The 26711-nt window shown below is 35.3% G+C and overlaps 1 protein-coding gene across 8 annotated transcripts in view; it reads left to right on the forward strand.

The window, feature by feature from the left end:
• Positions 1-26711, forward strand: part of PUM2 (pumilio RNA binding family member 2) — a gene marked incomplete at both ends in the record, with an annotated part of 70146 nt that overhangs the window by 21460 nt on the left and 21975 nt on the right. For 2 of the 8 annotated variants that reach the window (XM_079720798.1, XM_079720800.1), the window contains 6 exons: positions 2192-2317; positions 5021-5163; positions 6652-6781; positions 17434-17583; positions 17697-17984; positions 22125-22361. In XM_079720798.1, coding sequence (XP_079576924.1) covers positions 2192-2317; positions 5021-5163; positions 6652-6781; positions 17434-17583; positions 17697-17984; positions 22125-22361 — 1074 coding nt within the window. Of the gene's footprint in view, positions 1-2191; positions 2318-5020; positions 5164-6651; positions 6782-17433; positions 17584-17693; positions 17985-22124; positions 22362-26711 lie in introns of all 8 variants that reach the window. The other 6 variants (XM_079720799.1, XM_079720801.1, XM_079720802.1 and 3 more) reach the window with 4 other exon arrangements.

A 26711-nucleotide genomic window follows, 5' to 3' on the forward strand; every position in this document is an offset into this window, starting at 1 on the left:
GAATGCAACTTTGAGCAAATGATTATTTATTTATTTATTTATTTACTTACTTACTTACTTACTTACTTACTTACTTTTACTTACTTACTTACTTACTTACTTACTTACTTACTTACTTTACTTACTTTACTTACTTACTTACTTACTTACTTAGTGTACGCGGGCCTGTCACTGTTGTGGCCTCTCCCGTTGCGGAGCACAGGCTCCGGATGCGCAGGCTCAGCGGCCATGGCTCACGGGCCCAGCCGCTCCACGGCATGTGGGATCTTCCCGGACCGGGGCACGAACCCATGTCCCCTGCATCAGCAGACGGACTCTCAACCACTGCGCCACCAGGGAAGCCCGCAAATGATTTTTTAAATAGTGCAAGGATTTTGTTGAACCCTCTGTTTAATTCTTATTTCTTATATTAAAAGCATATTTTTCAAATGGCCATGCTATGCCTGGGCATGAAATCAGTATTGTAGCTTGTGGCCAGTATTTCTTAAAATTAAGTAATTTAGAAATCAATGAAGAGAAAAATTAAATAGAAAGTAGAGTGCATTGGAACCTCATAAGGATAAATATCTTTTTGAGATTTTTGTTTGTGGCGTGTGTGTATATGGACACTAGGGAAATATATTTTACATTGTGGGTCATAGTCAAAAAATGTGAAAGCCACTATAATATAGTTAGAATTAGGTTTCTGAATCTTGATTTTAAGACCTAGATTTTAAGATAAATGTACCTCTTGAATACTTTTTTAAAAATCGTTTTATGTCCACCTGCTTTATGCCCATATCTCCCCACCATCATCTTTTAACTTGAACCTTTTTGAGCTCCTTTAACTTTAAACACATTCTCTTTAATTATTTCCCTACCTTGTACTTGTCACAGTTAATTTCCAGAAGAGGAAACTCTCAGTACATTTTCTTTTTTTTTATTAGTTTCTGCCTTATAACAAAGTGAATCAGTTATACATATACATCTGTTTCCATATCCCTTCCCTCTTGCGTCTCCCTCCCTCCCTCCCACCCTCCCTATCCCACCCCTCCAGTCGGTCACAAAGCACCGAGCTGATCTCCCTGTGCTATGTGGCTGCTTCCCACTAGCTATCTACCTTATGTTTGGTAGCATATATATGTCCATGCCTCTCTCTCGCTTTGTCACAGCTTACCCTTCCCCCTCCCCATATCCTCAAGTCCATTCTCAAGTAGGTCTGTGTCTTTATTCCTGTTTTACCCCTAGGTTCTTCATGACATTTTTTTTTCTTAAATTCCATATATATGTGTTAGCATATGGTATACAATGGAATATTACTCAGCCATAAAAAGAAATGAAATTGAGCTATTTGTAATGAGGTGGATAGACCTAGAGTCTGTCATACAGAGTGAAGTAAGTCGCAGTACATTTTCACAGTAATTTTTTAGTACCTTATGATAAAAGGTCTACATACTGATTCCTGCTCAATACCAGCGGTTTTCTCCTTTCTTTAATAAGTACTGCAAATGAATATTTTAAAATCTTTCTTAGCCTTAACCAAATCTATATTGGCATATATTAGACTCAGAAGTGGGTTTACGCTCCTGCTTAAAACTCTTCATTGTTTTATTTTCAGGATAAAGTCCAAACTACTTAGCATGACCCAGGAAACTCTTCATGAGTCTTCATTCTGATTATAACTCCAGTCTTACCTTACACACTACAACCCCACTCCATCCTACCAAAAGCTTCTTGGATACCCCTACTTTCTGTGCTCATATAGCACTTACACTGTATTCTAATTGCCACCTTATTTGTTTGTTTTTCTCACTAGCTGGAGTGATTCGTGAGTGCAGATCATATCTGTCTCTCTCAGTGTTGAATCCCTAGCTCACAGTATGGCTTAATAAGGATTGAATGAAAAACCACTATTGAACAATAGCAGTTCTAGCTCTAAACATTTATTGTGTGTATATGCTAGTACTATACAGTCATGTATATTTAATTCTAACAAAAATCACTGGTGGTTTTTGAAACCAGTTTCATAAACAAAGAACCCCAGAGTCAGGTTGTATTACGTGCCCAAGGTCACTTAGTTAATAAGAATTAGAATCATTATACACCCTCTCCTCCCCCACCAACCCTAATTTCAGAAGAAATTTTTTTTTAACCTGATGAAGAAAATCATACATATTGTTTTATTTATTATTTCTCCCCCTTTAAAATACAGCTGGTGTATTCTCAGCAGGCCTTGCTCCAGCTGCATTTGTGCCAAATCCATATATTATTAGTGCTGCTCCTCCAGGGACTGATCCGTATACTGCAGCAGGATTGGCTGCAGCAGCAACATTAGCAGGTAACTTACTGTTCATACTTGTTGCTTGTTATGGATTTAGTTTTAATTTTGGGATAAGCTTTATTTTTGTCTATTTGGGCAATTTGAAGTTTCTAGGAAAAACTGAAACATTTATCCAGAATGAACTGAAGTCTCCAGAGAGTTAGTTTATTTTTCGACTGTAATGCTACAGGAGAAAACCTAAGTCTGATAACTCGTTTCCTCCTGTACATAGTTGTTTTACATTTTAGTTTTATAGTCTCAGAAATCTTACATTAGCAGCCACAAATCTTTATTCTTGTGACTGATCCCATTACCCACAGAGACAGTGCAAATAAAGTTACTTCTCAGAAAATAAACTGGGGGTAGCTGCTATAAATAACCAGGTCAGGGATAGTACAAGGTAAAGAGGTTCACTGATCTTAAGAGAATGAGTATCTAAAAAGTAAAGTTAAATTAGCAATGTTAAAATGTGCAGGCAAGCTGAGGGACGAAAAGGTGGGATTGAGGTGGAAAGAACTTATTAACTGTCAAAGCCTGATAAGCACCACTCAAAATCTGAAGGAAAAACCAAAAGTACACAGTGTCACATGTCAGTTGTATGGCAGTGAAGCTGGAAAAAAAATTTTTTTTAAACCGAACTGTATTTATGTCTTATTTAAGTAAGGGAGAGTTGTGTACCGGTTAGGCACAGTCTTACTGAGCAGAGTGATTTGCTGATCTTCTATAGGGTTTTGGGGGAAGGTGGTTTTATGTTGAGTTAGTTACAGAGACAGGAATGAATTTGTCTAAGCATGATTTATGTTGGTTACCAAGGCAGGAGGAGGGAGATGTCAACCATAGAAGTGTGTTCCTTGGGTTGAGTCTGTTGATTGGCTAACTTTTCATAACTTTAAGCTGTCACTGATAAGTTCACTGAATTATCGCTGATCAATTAATTTTAAATCCACTTCTGGTAGTTATTTATTATTGTGACTGCAGAACAGTTAGTCTTTTCATAGGCGTTTTTTTTCATACTCAAGACTTTAAGATGTGAAAAAAATGTTAATTTCAAATTCTTGTTTGATATCTTAGCAGACTGAAACTAACCTGTCACATTCAGTAGTTTTTGGTATAGATCTGCATGTGATTCCATAAAGATGTGAGCTTTCCTGGTACTATTTAACTGGATGTTAGTATGTAAAGTGCTAGTATATCATACATACATAAAATCATTAATCTGTGGAACTGAAGGAAGCAACTTTAAGAGGTCATTAGTTTTGAGATAAGGATGCCTGGCATTCTGAACTTACTTAGGCTTTCTAAGATCAGCACTTTTCAGTAGAAATAGAACGTGAGCCAGATAATGTAACTTAGATTTTTCTAGTAACCACATTATGAAAGTAAACCACAGATGAAATTAATTTCAGTATATTTGATTTAGCCCAGTATATCATGTAATCAATATTTTTAAAATTATTAATAGATATTTTATTTTTAATGCTAAGTCTTCAAAATCCTGTGTGTATTCCATACTTACAGCACATCTTAATTCAGGCTCTCCAGCTTTTAATTGTTTAGCCACAAATGACTTCTGGCTACTTTTGGACAGAGAGGTTCTAGATGGATGTCTGATTCTTTTGTTTTGTTTTGACAGTGTATCCTTTCTTCATAAATCCTTCTCTGTATTTTAAGAGTCTTCATTGTAGATTGTGCTTAAACTATCTTTAGAAATATACTTTGCCTTTAAACTGTTTAAAACTTTTCATTTTAGTGATTCAGTCAGTTACACTGGGCTTTATTTTCTTCCAAAACAAAGTGAAACCAAGAGTTTGACTTTCTAAAGTATACACATTAGATATACTAAAATCATATCAGTGGGATTTAGGGACATGTATCAGTCAGGAAACATGACATCGTAATCATTAGTTTAATGGCAGGGCTTATTGTGTGATACTATTTACAGTCCAGAAATCAAATTTTATCTTGAATAAAGTAGAATAGAGCAAGAATTTATTCTATTTTTCCTGGTTTGCTTTTTTATGTCTATGTCCTTGATTATATTTCATAGTTCTTTCTTGTCTTAACTTACTAGTTCCATCTTCCTAACCATAAAGACACTGATGTTTCATTTGTTTTTATGTGATTTTCAATTGTTTTGTGAGAATTGTAACTAATTCTGTTTCAGATATGAAAAATATTTTAAAATTCACAGTTTACAATTAAAATACAGTTGTAGCAAGCTTAGTACCAACGTGTTCCCTAGTTTTGTTATAGATTACAAATTAAAAGCCAAAAATGTTTTGTTTTCAATTTTAAAAATTCCTTTTTAAAGAAAATACTGAATTGAGTATAGGAAATCTAACAGTTTTATGGTGTTTAATGATCCTATTTGCCAGTATCAAATGCATAAACTAGAATTCAATAGGTGTTGAATAGATGGTTCAGTGTCCTGTCAATTCATTGGTCTTCTTGAGTTTAGTTCACATCTTTTCATTAAGACAACTGCTGTCACCTCTGAATACTTTCTTTTTTAATAATCCATACCTCAGTGAGACTTTCTCTCTAGTAAAATTGGGAAAAAGAGAAAGGGGAAGACAGTTTTATGTGGGTAGAGGATTGTAAGGACATCTGCTCTAAGTCTTATGCACTGTCCCTTTTTTATGATCTAATGGTAACCTTATTTATCTACAAAATGTAGTGACTTTTTTTATTTTTTTTGGGGGGGTGGGATGTGGGGTTTAGGTCCGGCAGTGGTTCCACCTCAGTATTATGGTGTTCCGTGGGGGGTGTATCCAGCCAATTTATTTCAGCAGCAGGCTGCAGCTGCGGCAAACAACACAGCAAATCAGCAAGCAGCATCACAAGCTCAGCCTGGACAGCAACAGGTATAGGCCTGCCTTCATTAAATACTACCTGAAGAGTCTTGGAAATTTCATGAGCTCCCTGCATTCAAGATCTGTGTTTTTTTCTTTTTCTTTTCCCCAGTATGTAGCACAGTACTTATCATATAGTTGGTATACAAATATTGATTATGTGGTTTTTTTTCTCCAGTAGTCATATATATGAACTTAAAGATTTGGTTGTATTCTACTTCAACATTTCTGTTATTGAAACTGTCTTGAAATCTCTAGCAATTTTTAATTTTCTTTTCATCACTCTTAAAGTGTGCTCATAATGTTTCTATCAAAGTAATTGTCATTTCATTTTCTTCTGGGTATTTAAATTACTATTTTAAATATTAACTTAATATATTTCTGACCAGAAAAAGGAGATTACTGAGTACTTTGTTTTTAAGCGAGGAAAGGTGAAATATTTTCACTAAAGGTTAGATTTAATTTCTTAAAACAGAAAATCTTTATTTTTAAGATTTCTTTTTTTAATTTCAGCCAATTTTCTGGAGCTATTTTTATAAATAAATGTAAAAGAAAAATTCTGATAAAAATTCCAGAATTCTGTTTGTCAAATTTATCATATTTATACCAAAGAAGCAACTTAATGACAAGTATAGTGTTTGTTACTTGGCAGTTGAATTTTCTTTTAAACTATATTGATGTTCTGTTAAAGCTATCCTTTAGCTCAGTCCTTGGAGATTATACCACAGCACCATTTAATAAATTCTTTTTAAATCTGTGTCTTCTTTGGGCAGATAAAAATATCACCTTGCTTAAACATTACATATACCTGTGCGTGATGCTTGCTTACACGGATGGACTTAAGATGAATCCCCCTTGTCCTGAATTGTTTAAGTATTTACCTTTGTGAAATTAATGTGTATCATGCTTGTGTATATTCACTACAACAACTATGTATTATGAAGCAGTAAAGTTTGACCAGCCTTAAGAGTTTTCACATTTTTTGATGAAATCTTGTGTTCCTTTTTTAACCCTAAGGGTTTACAGTAAAAAGCAGCTTTTTACTCACTTTAATTAAAGCTTCTGAATTCTGAAAACTTGGTTCAATTTGAAGTTTTCACTCTGCACCACAATCTCATACCAGACTAATTGAATAATCATACTTAATTTATAGTTTTCAGTCTTAGAAAATAATAAAATTTAAACTTTTGTCTTCATCTAAGATTTTGCCATTCCCCTCTCACCGCCCAAATATCTGTCTCTCATTTTAATACTACTTTGGTAGGTTAAAGAGCACAAATACTAGAAATAATTGTTCCTGAAGACCCTCTACCATGTTACTTAATAGATTATGTTTTTGGTGTTACGTTATTTGTATTTTTTAAGGGTAAACTGATATTTCATTGAATGTAAATATGTTTAAAGAATATCCAAAGGCTATCTGTGATATATACGGAGTTGTCTGAGATAACTTTGTTATTTTATAATTTCGTTTTTAAGGAAATTGTTTGTCCTTTGTAGGTTCTTCGTGCTGGAGCAGGTCAGCGCCCTCTTACTCCCAATCAGGGCCAGCAAGGGCAGCAAGCTGAATCACTTGCAGCAGCAAATCCAACTTTGGCTTTTGGTCAGGGTCTTGCTACAGGCATGCCAGGTATATAGTTGGTTAATTGTGGAAACTTGAATAGATTTAAAATGCTAAATGTAGATTCTCACACTGAGGAGTGAGAAAAATCAAGAAATGTCTTTAGGGGCTTCTCTGGTGGCACAGTGGTTGAGAGTCCGCCTGCCAATGCTGGGGACATGGGTTCGTGCCCCGGTCCGGGAAGATCCCACATGCCACGGAGCGGCTAGGCCCGTGAGCCATGACCTCTGAGCCTGCGCGTCCGGAGCCTGTGTTTCGCAACGGGGGAGGCCAAAACAGTGAGAGGCCTGCGTACCACAAAAAAAAAAAAAAAAAGAAATGTCTTTAAATCTTGCCTACCCTGCAATGCATTATTTACAACTCAGGTGCCAATAGTTGAAATCAGTATTGTTTGTGAGACTTAATGACAGGGATGGCAAATATGTGTTAGAATTCTCAAAAACCTTTTTTTCTTAAGTCTATGGCGTAAATCATAGCGTCTTTCCAGTGGAGTATAGCCCAGAATTCTTTTTTTTTTTTTTTTAAGATGTTGGGGGTAGGAGTTTATTTATTTATTTATTTATTTTTGCAGTGTTGGGTCTTTGTTTCTGTGCGAGGGCTTTCTCTAGTTGTGGCAAGCGGGGGCCTCTCACTATTGCGGCTTCTCTTGTTGCGGAGCACAGGCTCCAGACGCACAGGCTCAGTAGTTGTGGCTCACGGGCCTAGTTGCTCCGCGGCATGTGGGATCCTCCCAGACCAGGGCTCGAACCCGTGTCCCCTGCATTAGCAGGCAGATTCTCAACCACTGCGCCACCAGGGAAGCCCTCAGCCCAGAATTCTTAATGCAGTGCTTTAAGTAATAAATCCATTAGGTGGCATGTCAGACAAAACCTATTTGCCATTTCTGCCTTACAGGGATAGTTAGTCATTTAATTAGTTAATGTTGAAAAGTGTACAGCTAACATTTTCCACTTAGAACATTGCGCAGCCTTGTTTAGCACATTTATAGTATTTTAACCTGTTGGTTTTTATAACCTGATGGCATCAGTATTTACTAAAGTTTTCTGCCCATTGCCACAGTACAACTTTTAGAAAAGGCCAACAAAATACATTTTTTGTGAAGTAAATTTGTGAAAGTAAATACAAAATTAGTACTTTAATAATAGTGGAAGATAGAAGGAAGGTATTTTTCTTAAGCTAATGAAGCAGCACTTGTTATGTTTGGTTCTTTTGAATTTTATTTTATTTTTATACAGCAGGTTCTTATTAGTTATCTGTTAGCACTTGTTATGTTTTTAAAGGCTACATTTGAATGTCCGTAGATAATGCATCACTTCCCATTCTATTCCTTCATTTCTCTTCATTCCTAAAGATTCACTTTCAAGCATTCCATTTTTTCACTTTTAGTATATGAGTAGTTACTCCTTCAGCTGTAGATTACAGCTAACCCTTGAACAACCATGGGTTTGAACTGCGTGGGTCCACTTATATGTGGATCTTTTTCCATAAATATGTACTATAGTACTACACAATCTGGTTGTTTCAATCCTGTGGGTGCAAAATAGTGGATATGGAGGGTTAACTGTAAAGTTATTTGCATATTTTCAGTTGCACAGAGGGTTGGTGTCCCAACCCCTGCATTAAGAGTCAACTATACTGATTAATGAAATATGTGTTCCAGTTTTCATTAATTGTACTGTAGATAAATTTTCTATTCAGGTCATTTAGGAGATGTGTTTAATGCATTGGAAACGATCCTGACTTACATGATTGAGGGGTTTTTTTTACATGCTGCTAAATATTTCTGTATATTATTTTGAGGAGTTCTGTATCAATTACATTCATTCTGTTCTCTCTGAAATTCTAAGGTCTGAGTTTATCATCTTGTTTAGCCTACTGAATGAAGAAAAGGATGTTAATATTGCTGTCCCTGGAGTACAAATGATAATAGAATGGGGGCATTCTCATTATTTTCCTTTTTTACCCAGCTGTATACTTGCTTCATGGAAGCTGCTGTCCCAGAGCTGCTGTAGATTAGAGACCCTGGCAAAAGCAGCCCTTAGTGAAATGGACTGTGAAGCAGAAGTTGTAGGCACGTGGAGAGACATGGAACAGGGCTAAAAAGAACTGAGCTGGGAGTTTATGAAAGCCACTGCTAAGACCATTCTGGATTCCTCTTGGGTTTTAGCTATAAATAGAAAAGGGAGAAGAGTCATGGAGTATAACAGTCCTGTCTTACTAGATTCTAAGTAGGATTTTGATTTAAGAGAATGCTTCTGACCTGTGTTTATTTGCTTCTCCCTTTAACTTATTGCTTATTGTTTTAGACTTTTGGTGCTGGTCCTATTATCCATTTCTTATAAATGCCTTTGCTTCTCTTCCTCATATTCAGCTCATGTTCTTATTTACTAAAAACATCAAGGTATTTTGCTATTAATTTTATCAACTTTGGTCTTCTCAAAATTTATTTTTATGTTCACGTCTTTCCATTCTATAAGAAAGCTCTTTATTGCTTTTTTTGTTTTGTTTGGTTCATCAGTGAACTCTATCTTGGTACTCCTAAAAGAAAACCACTTTTTACACGATATTTGTCTAAAAACCATTGACTGTCTTCGGAGTGATGAGAAAATTAAAAGCAGGGAAAACTTTTAGGGAAAAAAACCAGATTATTTTACCTAACCTTCTAAGCCACAACATTTAGTCCTTTTACAACTGTAAATGTAAAAATCATTTTCACAAAAAGGGCTTTACTAGAAATAATATTTGTGTGCCTAAGTGACTTGTTGACTGTTCATATGATTCCCTCACTGTAAAACTTTTCTCTAATACCTTCTGTACTTTATTCTGCCCAGGACTATGATGAAATAATTGTCCCTTATTCAAATAGTTACATAGATATAATGTTTTATGTGTTATATCTTTATATGTTTTAAAGATATAAAGCTCATACACAAGCTTGCTTAGAAAATTGTTTATTTCTTCAAATCTCATGCAGTTCGTAGCTTTTCCACCTTCTGTCCTTCACTTCTCATCCGTCACATCCCTGTTCCTTGTACTATGTTGATTATAGACTTTCAGTCCTTCTGCTTGATTCTATATGCCATCGCTGTTTTTTAGTCTTGGATTTTCAGTCTTTCTCCCTCTGCCACCTCCTTTTCCATAACCACGATGCTAGTCTGCCTCTTCATCCTAAAAAGCTTTCTCTCTCTTGTGCTTCCCTCTTATACTACCTTTCAGAATTTAAATTCTACCCCACACTTCTTTTAAGCCCCGCCTCCACGATTCCTTTTCGGTAGCTCTAATGTAACTCAGTGCCAAAGTATGACTTCCTCTCCTCCATCCCTACGTTTCTCAGTTCTTTGTTGTATTACACAACTTTGTTGTATGTCCAACTTTCTGCAGCTCCTCTCCACTACATTTGTGTGATATTTTACTCTCCTGGCTCTCCCATCTTTCTCATTGCTTTTTGTCAGTCTCCCTTTCCTCTGTATATCACTTAAATGTAAAAGACATTCTGGCTTTAGTGACTAGATGCTTTGGAGTCAGATCTGCCATATTGCTCTGCCAGTTAATTGTGTGACCTTGGCCATGTTACTTTCCTCTTTGAACCTTAGTTTCAATATTGGAAAAATAGAGACACTTTATATTTTTTCTGTGGAAGAGTCTTAACTACTTTCATCTTTTCACCTGTCATTCCTATACCAGTAAACCAGTGAGTTTATGTCTGCATCTTGGATTCTTTTCTGAACACTTAACACATTTCTACATTTGTACAAGGTATTACCATGTATATGTTCCTGCCACTCCTTAAACTTGAAAATGTCCAAAAATGAACTCACCTCTCCCAAATTTGCTTATCTTATTGTTTACCCTATTTCACTATTAACCCCGCTATCCCCTTGAGCTAGAAATTTTTGGCTTCATTCTCAGAGTCATCTTTAACTCTTGGTTTTCTGCTGTGCTCCACATTCAGTGACTTGCCAGTTGTTTATTCTCTCATGTTCACTTCTTTTCATCTCTGCTATTCTTGTTCAGCTTCTCCTATATTCTCCCACTAACTCTGTCTGCCTCTAATCTCTTCTGTTTATTTCATCTTTTTATTCTCCTCTCAGTTACCCTTCAAAAATACAGGTTAGTTTATACCATTCTGGTTCTTAAAATTTTCATTAATATAGCTCCAAACTATTGATACCTTTTAAACTAATCAGTACTGTCCTGATCCTATGCTTTAACACACTAGACCACATACTGTTCCACAAACATCCTTTTATGCCTTTAGCCCTAGCTAATACTTTTAGTTTAGAATACACTTTTATAAATTTTAAGCAAAATTGGGACATATACTTTCACATTTTCCTTTTTAAAGCCTTGCTTTATACTTTGTGATTAACTTTCCTTCTCATCGTTTAATATGATCCTTTCCATGAAGCCTTCCCAAATCTTTCCCAGTGCTTGTTCATTAATACTTATTTCTCCTGGGACTTCCCTGGCAGTCCAGTGGTTAAGACACAGCGCTCCCAGCGCAGGGGGTGTGGGTTCGATCCCTGGTCAGGGAACTAAGATCCCACAGGCCGTGTGGCACAGCCAAAAAAAAGAAAAATAATAATAATCATTCTTTTTGCCATTCTTGTGGCACATAACTTGCTCCTTTCTTTACTACTTCTGTTTGCCTTGCATTTCATTTAGCTATTTGTGGTTTGTTTTCTTAATTTAATTACTTTACCATGTTTGGAGGTGTAAAGTGTCTTAAAATTAAAGTGGAAGAGTTATGTATTTCTCCCTAAGGAAAGTTATTTGATCAATGTCATGTCTGAAAATAAGTGGCATCTTAGAATTAAGAATATAGTACATTATCTTCGCTACAAATTGTATGATTCTTGAGTGTGGGGACCATGTCTTTTTAAAGTAACAGAAAGATAATACAATAGAAATTAGAAACTTTTGAACTGAATGATTATGAAAATGCTATACATATTTAAAGTTGTGGACTACACTTAAAAACAAAACATAGGGCTTCCCTGGTGGCGCAGTGGTTGAGAGTCCGCCTGCCGATGCAGGGGACACGGGTTCCTGCCCCGGTCCAGGAAGATCCCACATGCCACGGAGCGGCTGGGCCCGTGAGCCATGGCCGCTGAGCCTGCGCGACCGGAGCCTGTGCTCCGCAACGGGAGAGGCCACAACAGTGAGAGGCCCGCGTACTGCAAAAAAAAAAAAAAAAAAAAAAAAAACATAGAAGAGGGGTATATAAGCTTTTTTTTTTTTAAATTGAAGTATAGTTGATTTACAATGTTGTTAGTTTCAGGTGTACAACAGTGATACAGTTATATTTATATATATATATTATTTTTCAGGCTCTTTTTCCTTATAGCTTATTATAAAATATTGAGTATAGTTCCCTGTGCTATACAGTAGGTCCTTGTTGGTTATCTGTTTTATATATAATAGTGTGTATATGTTAATCCGAAACTTCTCTAATCCCCCCCCTTCCCTTTTAGTAACCATAAGTTTGTTTCCTATGTCCGTGGGTCTATTTCTGTTTTGTGCATAAGTTCATTTGTATCGTTTTTTTTTTTTTTTTTTTTTTAGATTCCGCATATAAGCAATATCATAGTTGTCTTTCTCTGTGTGGCTTACTTCACTTAGTATGATAATCTCTAGGTTCATCCATGTTGCTGCGATTGGAGTATATAGGCTTCAATGCATACATTAGAAAATAAGTTTCTATCTGGGAACCATGAAAGGAAGAGAATATACCCAAAGAATTGTAGAAGGAAGCCAGATAATAAAGATAGAAACTGATGTGGATGAAATAGACTACAAGCATATAGTTAAAAGAGTCAGGTTATCCCAAAATTTACGTCTTTGAAAAGACTAATAAAATTGATAAACCTCTGAGAGGTTCATCAAAAAAAAAAGGTAAAGAGAGAAGACATAATAACCAATATCAGAAAAATAAAATAATCATAAGAGGGTATTAGGAACCAGTCTCATGTTAACAGAAATTGGAAATTGTAGACAAAATGGACAAATAACTAGAACAGTGTAACCAAACACACTCAAGGATATATAGAAAATCTAAAGTTCATTACCATTAAATCAATTGAGTAATCAAAAATATTCCAAGAAAATTCCAGGCCAGCACAACTTCAGTGGTGAATGATAATCAGGCATTCAAGGAAGAAATAATTCCAACAATTCCAATTTTTAAAATTCCAGAGAACAGAAAAAGAGGGTGTGCTTCCCATGCCATGTTATGGTACTAGCATAGTCTTGATATTAAAACCCGTCAAACAGTGCAGAAAAGGAAAATTGTAGGCTCATCAGACTTACGAACATGGATTTAGAAATCCTCAAATATTAGCAAACCAGATGTAGCAATATAAGGCAGGATAATATATCATGAACAAGTTGGTTTTATCCCAAGAATGCAAGATGAGCATTAGCAAATCACAGTGTAATTCACCACATTAAAAGATAATAATCATAAGAACTTCTCAAAAGATGCAGGAAAAGCATAATAAATTTATATATTGACTTTTAAAAAAAAAGACCTCTTTAACAATTATGAACCAGAAGATAACGTCTTTAATATGTTGGAGAGTCAGGAGGGAATTAAACACCCTACTCCACTTCCCAAGGATGATAGACTTTCCTATTTATAGGAAATACTTGAAAGTGTTCCATCTAAGACTGGGAATAAGACAAGGATTTCTGCTAACGATACTTCTCTTCAAAAGAGCCTAGCCAGTATATAACATGAGAGAAATTCTAGTAAAATGAAAAAGTTCTGTAAATAGAAAAACACAACTGTCATTTGCAGAAAATATGATTGTATTAACTGAATCTGCAGATAAAGTATTAGAGTTAACGTGTTTTTGTTAAGGCTTTTGGATATAAAAATCAGGTTTAAAATCTTTTTCTGTTAACCAACAGCCTTTTCTTTTTCTTTTTCTTTTTCTTTTTTTTTTTCTGACATGCTGCGCTGCTTGTGGGGTCTTAGCTCCCCAACCAGTGATCGAACCCAGGCCCACAGCAGTAAAAGCACTGAGTCCTAACCACTGGACTGCAAGGGAACTCCCAACACCATAATGTTTTGAAATGAAAAAATTGAAGGTTATTATTTACAGTAGTCAGAAGTACCTAGGAATAAGTCTAACAAAAAATGTGCCCAGTTTCTATGGAAAGCAGCTTTGTTTAGACATTAAAGGAGACCTAAATAAACAAACCATTGGGCAACTCAATATTTTAAACATGCCAGTTCTCCCCATATTAACCTGTAGTTTCAGTGCATTTCCAATCAAAAATCCCAATGGGTTCTTTTGGTGGTTCTTTTTGACAGCTGATACTAAAATTTAATGAAAATGCAAAGAGTCAAGATTAGCCAAAACATTCTTTTTCTTTTTTTTTTTTTTTTGTGGTATGCGGGCCTCTCACTGCTGTGGCCTCTCCCATTGCGGAGCACAGGCTCCGGACGCGCAGGCTCAGCGGCCATGGCTCACGGGCCCAGCCGCTCCGCGGCATGTGGGATCCTCCCAGACCAGGGCACGAACCCGTGTCCCCTGCATCGGCAGGCGGACTCTCAACCACTGCGCCACCAGGGAAGCCCCCAAAACATTCTTAAAGAACAAAAGTAAGTAGAAGGGCTTGCTCTGTTCTAACTTACAGAGTAAGATTTACTCTAAAGCTGCAGTTGAATTACTGCATGGACAAACAGACCAGTGGAACAAAGTAGAGACCCCAAAAGTGAGATTCCCAAAAGAAATGGCCACCTAATTAATAGCAAAGAAAGCAGCAAAAGGCAGTAGGGAGGAATGAATGACTTGTTTTATAAATAAAATGAAATAAAGAAAATTGATGATTTGGGCAACAAATTGAACCGCTGCCTTATCCTGTGTTCAGTACTCAGCTCCACTTGGATTTTAGACCTAGGTGTGGAAAAGTGGAATTTTAAAGCTATTAGAAGATAATATAGGGAAATTTTTTTATGAAAATAAAGGAAATAATAAATTTGAACCCATTACTTAAAAAGTCACCATAAAGAGAATCACACAGGTCAGGCTAAGAATGGAAGAAGATATTTGCAATACATTAAAATGGTGAAACACCTGAATTCAGCATACATAAAGAATTATAAATCAATAAGAAAATGCAGACCAATGGGAAAATGGGTGACAGAGACTCGAACAGCTCTTTCCCCAGAGGAAATCCCAGTGCCTAATTAGCATATGAAAAGATGCTCAGCCTCCTTATGGGGAAAGAAAATCAAAACCACAACAGAATGCTTCTGCCTATCTTTCAGATTGGCCAGTTTTTAAAAGTCTGACATTATCAAGTATTGCTGAAGTCATGGAGCAATGGGAACTCTAATACCAAGGTGGTAAGCGTGTAAATTTGCACAACCACTTTGAAGGCAGCTTGGCATTATTTGCCAAAGTTTGAAAATACACATGCCCTTTGGCCCAGGGTGTCAACTACTAGATATATACCTTAGATTAGAGAAATATGTACACATAACACACCAGCATACATATACAAAAATGTTTATGGCAGTACTGTCGGCAGTGGCCCCAAACTGGCAACCGTGTAAGTGTAGAATGGATAAATTCATTGTGGTGTTTGTCCAGTGAGGTGCTATACAATAATGAAGATGGAAACTAGAAGGTCTGTGTATAACCACATGGATGAATCGTACCTAAAATTTTTAAAATAATTCAAACCAAATGATTGTTTAGAGAGAAGCATTTATGGGAAGTAGAATGTGTAACTCTAAGGGAAAGAGAAGACTGGTAGAGCAGGGACTTTCGAGAGGTGGGATGCTGGGCAGTTTTCTGTTTCTTGGCTTGGATGGTAGTTATACTTTTTTGTGTTGTAGTCATTATAATATACTGTTTTTTGTACTTTTTATGTGTTCTGTTTCACAATAACAATAAAAATTTTAAACACCTAAGTATCATGCTCTGCTAATCAAGTACATTTTCTGGTTAAGAAAAAAATTACTCTCAGCCCCCTTTCTGTAGCTCGCCTCTGGTCCTTTTTTTTTTTTTTTTTTTTTAACAGCAAAACTCCTCAAAAGCATTTCTGTACTTGTTTATGGTTCTTCCATTCTTTACTGAATTCACTACAGTTTGGCTTTTATCCTTACCAGAATGACTTCCATGTTGCTAAGTTCATTGGTCAGGTTCTCAACTCTTAATGGCTTTTAGCAGCGTTTGACATTGTTAATCACTCAGTCTTCGTTCAAATTCTTTTTTCTTTGACCAAATTGTTTGAATTTTCTTTCTTTACTGGCTGTTTCCTCTCAGTCTCTTCCCCTGTTCCTGCTCTCTCCAACCTCTTAATGTAAAGTACCCTCAGGCCGTAAGCCCTGCCCTTTTATTTTCTTGGTGATTTTGTCCTTTTTAGCTTATACCATCCGTATCTTGACCACTCCCATATTTATAATTCCAGCCTGAACCGCTCTCCTGAACTCTAGACTTGCATATCCTATGTGACAGTTACAGTTAGATATCTAATAATCTTCTCATTCATCATGTTCACTCCATGAGGAGAGGGCTTGAAAGCTCTACATTCCCTCCTAGGTTTTGCCGGATGCTTCTCTTCATTTGGCTGGTCCTCCTAATTCATATCCATTGTATTAGTAAAATGGTATTTGCGAAGCAGAACTACTGTATTTAATTAAAACAGCCTTTGCATGTGAAAGTTTTGGTCTTAGTAGGGAAAGTAGTGTTTAAATTTAAAAGTATCCAAGGCTGCCAGTGCAGTTTTGCAAGTGATCCTCAGACTTTTGAGCCTGAGTCTCTGTTGCTGTATAAGACAGCCTTTCTCAACCTGCGTTCTGGGAGAGAATAAGCCCTATTGCCTTGAAGTATCCACTGTGTGTATATATATATATATATACATATATATATATATATGTATATATATATATATAGTTAACTTCTCTCCCATGCATCTTGAGTGGTACTTACTATGCACCATCCTTGAGAGAATTGGCAAAATAGTCACTTTTCTGTTCAAATAGTCATTTTCTGTTCTGTGGTTCAGATGAGGAGTCCCTACTGAGAAGGTCTATGAAGAGATAAACTTCACTCACCTGTCATTGTGAATAATGCAAATTGTCACCTGCCTTGTGGTCAAGGCTGTAATAAAACTAATGCCTATGTGGTTTTTATTCAGACTCCAGCTTGAGAACCTTTACAAATTGACTGTTAGACCTTATGATTTTGAGTTATCTGTTTATATCATGATTTAATTTTGAAAGGGCTGCTTACAAATGAAAATCTAAGGGAATGCTGGTAATGAGGCACTTGGTTTAGAAATTTACTAAAATTGCATAATAAATCGTACAGTGTTCTCCCTCACTTCCCTTAGTCTTTCTATCCATTCTCCTCTCAGGACAACTGACTAAATGGTAATAACTTTCAAGCATCAGCCCTTGATTACCTATGGTTTCAATATCAAGGAATATATCTCATCATTTTGTTGTCCATAAGTGAGAGGCATCTCTGTTAAAATTTAGGAAAAATATTTACTTGTGCTTTAGTACATTTTCATGTATTTAGTAATACAGTATAAATAGCTGTGTTTTCTGGTTGATAAAAACACAAATGTGGGGGAAAATAAATACATGTTTTCTATAATAAATGTTTTCATTGGTAAACATTTATTTTAATATTATCTAGGCTATCAAGTACTAACTCCAACTGCCTATTATGATCAGACTGGTGCCTTAGTGGTTGGCCCTGGAGCGAGAACTGGCCTTGGAGCTCCAGTTCGATTAATGGCTCCAACACCTGTTTTAATTAGTTCAGCAGCAGCACAAGCTGGTAAGTGTAACTGACATTTTCAGGGATAATATTTTTCTGGTGTTGTTTGAGATGTTTCAAAAATAGAAAATGGTTTTCTGAGTAGTTTTAAGAAGTGTCTGAAATTTAATTTACAGCAGCGGCAGCAGCAGCTGGAGGAACTGCAAATAGTCTCACAGGCAGCACAAATGGCCTCTTCCGGCCACTTGGCACTCAGCCACCACCGCAGCAGCAGCAGCCACAGCAGCCAAGCACTAATCTGCAGTCTAATTCATTTTATGGGAGCACTTCTTTGACTAATAGTTCCCAGAGCAGTTCTTTATTTTCTCACGGACCTGGCCAACCTGGAAGTACATCTCTTGGCTTTGGAAGCAGTAGCTCTTTGGGTGCTGCTATAGGCTCAGCCCTCAGTGGATTTGGTTCATCAGGTAAGTTTCTTTTTAAGATGAGTGTACTCTGCTAAGTGGACATGAGGTATATGTATTTGTTTTTAATATTAATATAAACAGTAATAGCTTGTGGTATAGAAAGGACAGGAATAAGGTACTGGTTTATTGGTTTAGTTTGGTAGCTGAAAAACCACCTCCTATAACATTTAGGAATGCTTAACTCATTTCAAGCAGCCCATGCTTTACTCAGATATAATATATTTTCCCCTGGCTTTAAGAATTATATTACTGTAATTTTTGTTTTAGTAAGGTTTGTTTGGGATAATATATATTATGCTAATTACTAGCTCTTCCCTTTGCTCTATAATATTAATGTTCGAGGAAGTAAATATTTTTGCCATCTTAAGTTTCTGGTGTTTTAAAATAATCTTTGTATGCTCATCAGATGATTTATTCTTATTAAATGCTAATGGTTGTTAATGATCTTTATTTGGTATAATATATAAAAATAAATTATGATGTAATGTTCTAAACAGAAGCCCCTAAGATAAATATGCCTATCTTTATATTAAACAACTTAGCCTTTATCACTAAAAGTTCATTTAAAAGGACTTTTTTTCCCCATATCCCAGTTTTATATATAATCCTTAAGAAATCCAAATTTTAAATAGCTTCACAAAATAAATAATTTACCCACACAAACTGATTTTGTAACTGAGGAAGAGCTGAAATCAGAAGAGGCCCACACTGACACCCTGTTGACACACATTGTATTATCAGTCTCTGGTGTTGCCAGAGTATTCAGGAAACAGGGAAAAAACAGCTTACTCTCATTCTCTTGGTACAGTTGACAGCCTTTTCTTTATGAGGGGCAGGGCCATTTATTCACACCTCAAGAGGATTTTTATTCCTCTCGTGTCCTTGAATCTTAAAATCTGGTTCTCTGTTTTCCCACCACATTAAATTATATTCTTTTCTGGTGTGAAAAATGGCAAAACTAACACATGCCAGTCATTACTAACTGTGCTTGCCAATTTTCTAAGACAATATCTTCTGAACTTCTTGAACATTCATATTTATAAATATGATGGTCTAGAACAACTATAAACTTTTAGGTGCAGAATGCTTTTTTGTTGCAATGAAATTCAAAAGGGAAATATACTTGCCTAATACAAAATTACCTAAAGAAATGGGCATGGGAACTTCCGAGGAAAAGTCTAGTGAACATAGAGACTGTTTAGTCTTAATTTTCCTGTTTGATTTTTTTTCATTCCTTTTGGAGCTTAGTCTTTTTATCTCTCGCCCAAGTGCTCCCATAGACTCATTTTTTTGTTTCTAACACAATTGAAAAGCATTTTCCACAAATAATCCTAGATTGCTGGAGAAAATCAAAAGAACATATAACTTTATTAAAAAAAATTTTTGTGTGGAAATAACTAGTTTCTATAGATTGTAGACCCTAAATAATCCAGGAAAAATAGAGAAAAGACCTGATAAATCTCATGTTCCCTTTTCTAATAAAATGTCACTGATGGTCTGGTATAGATTTGTAAGAACTCCAAATTCCCATTTGTCTCTTAGTTGTTAAGAGCCTTCCCCCTGCCTTCAGGAACTGGTGAGCCATCAACATTCTGTTCTCTACACATGTCCCCTGCAGATGCCTCTTTCCCAAAAACTGATCATCTTCATTCCTCCCTTATTTATGAGCATTGCTTACTCCATTCTGATTTCCAGTTTGGGGTACCTCTGTTTTACCTTGCTTCAGAGGACATTAACAGTTGCCACCCCTAAATACCAGTAAATAACCTGTCATCTCCCTCCTCTTGGACATTTCATGAGCATTCATTCAAGTGCTACACTTAGGTACTCTTCGAAGTCTACGCATTGCCTTTTTACATTATGGCAATTCCATACCTATATGAAATCTAAAATATAATGTGTTTATGTGCTCATGTACACACACAGTAACATATACACAATCATTCTTTTACCCATATAATGAAATTATTAATGCTTAGTAGTGTTAAATACCCCAGTTTATAACTCAGCTCACCAGGAAGCTTAGCCATTGTAATAAAGTAATTAAATCACCATTTCTGTGACCCATTAGAACGTTCTTTTACAATTGAAAGTTTGTAATTTAACATTTTATCCACAGTTGATAAATGATTAGTGACTCCACTGTCTAGCCACTTAGATATTTTAGGTATACTTTGTTTTATATTTTGTAGTCATACTGTTGCAGATAATTTAGGCATATAGTAAAATTTAAGGAGCCAGCTTGTTAGGTTTAAAGTAAAGCTATTTCTGAATTACTTTTAAATGTTCGGCTTGGCTTCTCCTTTTTAGAGGAAAATAATATCGCATGTGTCAAAACTATGGTTTCTTTGATTATTTGCCAGGGGAATGATAGTGCTGCTGCTCTCATTAGAGAGCTGTTGTCTTTTTCCTTGTCATATAAATTGTTTTCTGAAATAAATAGGAATTTTAAATGTAGCCATGTTTTAGAAAAATCACTTTGACAGTGTCCTTTTAAATTAGCATAGTTAATATAGCATACATTGACAATTTTGCCAAAACCATTCTTACAATAGTGTTTATTTTTTGCTATTAAAAATGCATATAGTTACCAGTATTTCCCTGTAATATATCTTAAAAAGTGAGAATTTCAATAAAACATGATCAGTCTTCCAGAAACTGCACTCACTGGTTTAAAAGGTTGAATACTGTTTATATAATATTTTGCTTAATACAGTAGTGTGAGCCTGGTATTTTTCCTTTATAGAATTTTAAATTTGGTAAAACCAATGTAATTAAGTTTCCTATCTGTATTAATAAGCTTAACTTGGTCTACCATCATGTGCTCTGCTTAATTTTTCTCTTTAATCTGTACCCTTATGATCTATTTATAATTGACTTGCTATTAGAAAACCACAACCTAATAGAAACTTTAAAATTCTCTTGAAAAGAATTACCATATTGGTCCGAATATAGAGCTTGTCCTTAAAACACTTGATAGGTTAAGAAATGTATTATGAAATTATTTTGGATGTAAAAGGCTTCAGTTTAAAAAGGCTTAGAAACAGTAAAAAAACATACTTGAAAATATGGGCTCTAAGTGAGACTTATGAATTGGGAGTTTTGGACAATCCTTTTAAACACTTAGTAAAGAATTTGATTATCCAAATATATGTTGATTAACAGCCAGATCTTGTTGCTTTTCTGAGCATGCATAGCTACATGGTAATGTGAACCTACCATTTTTTTATGATTTTATGAAGTACAAAAGAAAACTAGAAGGTTAATAGTTGAATTGGGGATTAAGTGAAAAACAAAAAAAATTGGTATGTAGTACAATAAGGGATGTGATATAATTGTATACCATATAAGAAAACAAAGGCTGATCAGTCTTTACCTGAGTAAGGGGCTCATGAGGCCAGAAATAGAATCTTAGGAATGGAAGATCCTGAGGGGTAAGTGAACACATGTCTTTGGTTGATAACAGTAATGAGAGCTATCAGTTTTCTAAGAGAAAGTTTGATTTTTCCATATGTATTTTGTAATTTAGTTGCTGAAGGATAGGGAGGATGTGTAGTGTGAAAAGTACTGAGGAGTTAGCTGCCATCTATACTTCACAGCTGACTAATATTCGGGCCAATATGGACTTTAAAGGACTATGATTTGAACACAAGCTGGAAGCCAAATCAAATGTGAATGGTGAGGGAAATGTATTAATATTCTGTTTATCAGTATAATCTTTTCTTGGCATTGGGTTGAAGTTTAAGAACTTGGTTCCAGAGATTAGGATACTACCAAAATTTAACCTTATTGGAATTTAATCTCTAGCATATCCTAAAGCAGACAACTTACAATTTCAGGGTTTATAAATCATACCAGGGTATTAAAGCACAGTAATCATATGTGTCAATGGTAAATATGTGTGAAATAATGAACATATGAGTGACCGCTCTTAAATATTTGGTTATTTTCTTGGGGTGCATTTATACCCTTTTATGATTAATAAGTTAGTATGTATAGTTATCACAGTAATTATCTTCTCTATAATGTTTCTAAAAATAATTATTGTGATCACTTCTGTTATTTCCCAGCAAGAGTTGGGGATAGGTTTTATTCAGTTAACACTGTATGTAATTAGGGTTTTTTTTATTTCTTCTTCAGTTGGCAGTTCTGCAAGTAGTAGTGCCACAAGGAGAGAGTCTCTATCTACTAGCTCTGACTTGTACAAAAGATCTAGTAGCAGCCTAGCACCCATAGGGCAACCATTTTACAATAGTCTGGGATTTTCCTCCTCTCCAAGTCCAATAGGCATGCCTCTGCCAAGCCAAACTCCAGGACATTCACTTACGCCACCGCCATCACTTTCATCACATGGATCCTCATCCAGTTTGCATTTAGGTAAAAAAAAAAAACCAAAACCCTTTTTATTTGTATGTATACATGTGAGTGTGTTTGTGTGTGTGTTTTATAATATGTGTAAAATATTTAATGTTGGATAAAACATGCCAAATTGCTTTTGCTTGTGGATATTAGCCTTTTGAAAAAGTTCTACTTTTGTGAAAATTGAAAGTGAGGGTCTAATGTACAGTAAGGTAAAGACCCCTATTGTATCTTGTGTTCCTTTTATGAAATACAGTGGTGTGTTTTTTTTTCTCGTCTGTGCTTTTGATTTGTGTGTGTTTTAGATCATCTGAAAAGTCAATTATTTATACGTGATAGTGAAAGAAATTTCACGATCAAAAGTTTGTGCACACCATATAAAATGGATAAGTAATAAGAACCTGCTGTATAAAAAAATAAAATAAAATTCAAAAAAAAAGTTTGTGCACACCAAAAGCAATCATTAGTCACAAAGTTATTGAACTTTAAATAATTTAGTTTAGTATAATGGTTTTTCCTTTGGCCTTTGAATGAATGCCTGGCCATTTTACCACAGGGTTATATCAGGGTATATGAATTGAGTATGTTTGTGAGTTAGAGAATCTTATTATGTATGGGTTTGGTCCATGTAGTTCTCTTACTTTTGAACACATTGTTTAAGAAAAAAAATGTTCTAGGCTTGCTGTACCCTTGAAATCGGAACATTTAGAACTTTGGTTTATATCTGTATATTAAAATCGCCCCCACCCCAAGATTATTTGAATTGGTGGTTACCTTTTTCCCACTCCAGGAAGTATTTAGCCATGTAGTTAACAGTATATTTTGAAGGGTTTTTGGATATCAGAGGCTGTGTATGAATCCCTCCCTGTCTTTCAAAGAAAGTATTTTATTAAAATTAGATTCTGGATTTTTATAATTCTAGTCATTTCAGCTAAAACTGAGAGATTCTATTGCTGATTCTTATGTGCTTAGGAAGATTTAAATCAGCTTGTGATTTAAAAAGTAATGTTGCTTTTGTAAGCAGATATATTATAAATTAGTGATTATGTTTGACCCCGCCACCCCCATCATAAGGCTACAGTTATTTTTTCCTAAAGCTCAGTAATATAGTAAGTTTCCACGTAACAAAGGAATATTTTACAGTGATCATCATTTAGATTTATGTTATTACAAAGTGGGCTAGATTTCTTTTTTAAAGACTGGTCCTCCACCCCAAATTCTGGCCTTTGCTCTTTTTGGGGATATTGACTGTATACAACCAATTAATTTATCTGAGTGGGGTCCTAAGATCTGCTTTGCAGCACTGTTTGTGTAAACTTATCCGTTTTTAGCCTACCACTTTCCTTCATTTATCTTTTCTTAGTCATAGGAGCTTCTCAATTCCTGATTTTTATTATTTCTATTGACCCACTCCTACCACTCCCATATAAAACATGCCTTTGAGACTTTGAAATTGACACCAAAATTTGGAACAAAGCAAACCTAAAAATAGACCTTTCGTAATAGTTTTGTGTTTTATTCGTTAAGATTATATTTGTCACGTCCTGTCATTTTTTTCATAGATAAGTTTCAGATCAGATTTCTGTCAGCTGTTACTGCTTACGTTGTGCTTTAGTGCCTGTGTAAATGGCATTAATTATTCTACATAGCTGGCTTAGAAATTGGATTATAAATGACTTTTTAGATGTCTCTAATTAAATAGCAATCTAGATTTTTTTTGACTATAAAGAACCCAGGCATGTAGATGCTTCTAGAAGGAATTCTAGTCAATTATGAGAAGTAATCATCGTGTGGGCCAGCAGTTCTACATTGTAGCCTGATACTTTTGTACCCATAGTTTAAGCTGAACTCCTTAGTTTAGCTTCACCTTGAAATCTAGTATTTAAACACACCTCTGACTGAAATTGTCTGTAGATTATTTTCTTTTGTGATTCCCCAGTTTCTTTTAGCTTTAGTCATATTATAACTAGCAACCTTGTTTGTTAACAAGGAATAGACCCTGCCAAGTTGAAAATAATTAAGTAGATTTCATGAGTTTGCTCTTTGTATAGTGTTCATGGAAATAATCTATCTTTCGTTTTCATGTCATTGAATCACGATGCAAGACTTACATGCTCTCTGGTCTAAATATATATATATATATATATATATATATTTTTTTTTTTTTGCGGTATGTGGGCCTCTCACTGTTATGGCCTTTCCCGTTGCGGAGCACAGGCTCCGGACGCGCAGGCTCAGCGTCCATGGCTCACGGGCCCAGCCGCTCCGCGGCATGTGGGATCTTCCCGGACTGGGGCATGAACCTGTGTCCCCTGCATCGGCAGGTGGACTCTCAACCAGTGCGCCACCAAGGAAGCCCTAAAAAATATATATTTTAAATTGTATATCCCTGAAGTGGATTTCTTCATGAATCAAGTTATCAAGGCTGCTAATTGATAAAATACCTATGAAAATGAATTTGCATAGCCATTTAAAAAATAATCTTACTCTGCTCACATATTAAGAATATAATATCATAAAATAGGGATAAATTCTCAGTTTCATTAGAATTGGTTGGAATTAATTAGTTCCAGCTGATTTTCTTATGAGATTTTTTTAAGATACGTAGCCATTATAGTTATTGGTAGGTCTGGATATCGATATTCTTAAAATATTGGATGAAACAGGTAACTTTTTTTTTTTTTTAACCACCTATGCCTTTGCTCATGCTAGTTACTTGATTCACAGAAAAAGTGAATAGCAACATTGTGTACTTCTGGCTTTCCAAAAAAGATGTTTCATTTTTTAAAAATAGTTGTCATTTGATCAACATAAGTATTTTTAGCAGGATGACCAGTAGTCACTTTGTGATTGAAGAACAAGTATTTCAACTGATGAATTTTGGTGGTTCATTTTTTTATAACCTAAAATATTCTTTTTAAGATTTGCAGCCTTGTTGCTTTTTAAATACATTGAAGTCAGAAACATGAAAAAGTAATTTTATCTTGCCATATTCTAGTATGAAATTTCTAAGAGATAGAGATTCCTTTTTTAAAAACAATTATAGCCACAAAATCATTATCATACCTTTTAAAATTTATAAATTCTCATTACTCTAATTTCCCTAATTGACTTAAATGTCTTTTGACAGTTGTTGTGTTTCCATCAGGGTCCAAATAAGGTCCGTCATTTGTTTGATGTCTTTTAATATGGAACCATTTCCCCATCCTCTTTTTTTTTACCTTCACATTTATTTGTTGAAGAAACTTTGTCCTGTCGAATATCCCACATTCTGGACCTCGATGGTTTCTTCTCCATGGTGGTATTTAACATGTCCTCTATTCTCTGAATTTCCTGTAAAATGGAATTTAGGGGTTTGATCTGGTTGGTTGTTTGCTTTGCTATTTGGTTCTGTATTTCTGCTGCACCGTATCAGGAGACACATGTCTGGTTATTTCCTTTGTCAGGTTGTCTGCCAAATCCACCTAATGGCTTAGCAGCCTTTGATCATCACCTACGTATTTCTTCAGAGGTTGCAAAATGGTGATGCTCTGTCATTCCTTTTACATTTGTTAGCTGGAATTTTTCTATGGAAAAGAACTTTCATCAATTGTGAGGTTACCCTAAAATATATAGTTCATATAGGAGTCAGGATGATGCTTGATTTCTTTTCCTTTGTTTTCTGACCTTGGGAAATGAGAATTGAGAATGAGAATGAGTTGATGCCCTAGCAACTTCTAAAGGTGACTTGCAGGGTTTTTTTGTTTTTGTGTTTAAATCATCATTGTTCCCTATAGTGTAAATTGATGGATTTTAGGATGGTTGTTATGTTTCAGTCCATTGCAGACTGGGAGATAACACTTTTTATACCTTTTCTTGATGCTAAAATATTACTATCTTTGGCCATTTGGAGTCCCTTCAGATTGGTTCCCACGTTGACTACAGCTTGTTAAAAGCAGTGCTTAAAATACTGATCAGAGAAACAAGTGGAAAAGAATAAGGAAGGGGAACAACTTTAAGATTAGTGTTTTTTATCTTGAAATGCAAAGAGCTATGTAAAATTCTGGGCTTCAAGTTCAGCCTTGAATATTAAGTGAATTATTTTCTCATGTTATACTGATGTATAGAGTTGGGGGGAAAAAATCTTCTACCTGTAGTTGTTTTTTATAATTCTTTATGATAGAAGTCAGTCTCTTATTTTGAGATACGTTACTCCCAGTAAAAGAAGATGAAATATTTCAAGTATTATTTTATTCATCTACCTGGAGCTAGCTAACTAGTTCTTTCCTTCCTTGTTTTCTTTTTCTTCTTTGAGTAAACGTTTAAAATATGTTAGTGATTTCTTATTTACTCTAATCTTTATGCTCATAATAGATTGATATGGAACTT

The sequence above is a fragment of the Hyperoodon ampullatus genome (genome assembly GCF_949752795.1).
Source record: "Hyperoodon ampullatus genome assembly, chromosome: 15".
Taxonomy (NCBI): Eukaryota; Metazoa; Chordata; class Mammalia; order Artiodactyla; family Ziphiidae; genus Hyperoodon; species Hyperoodon ampullatus.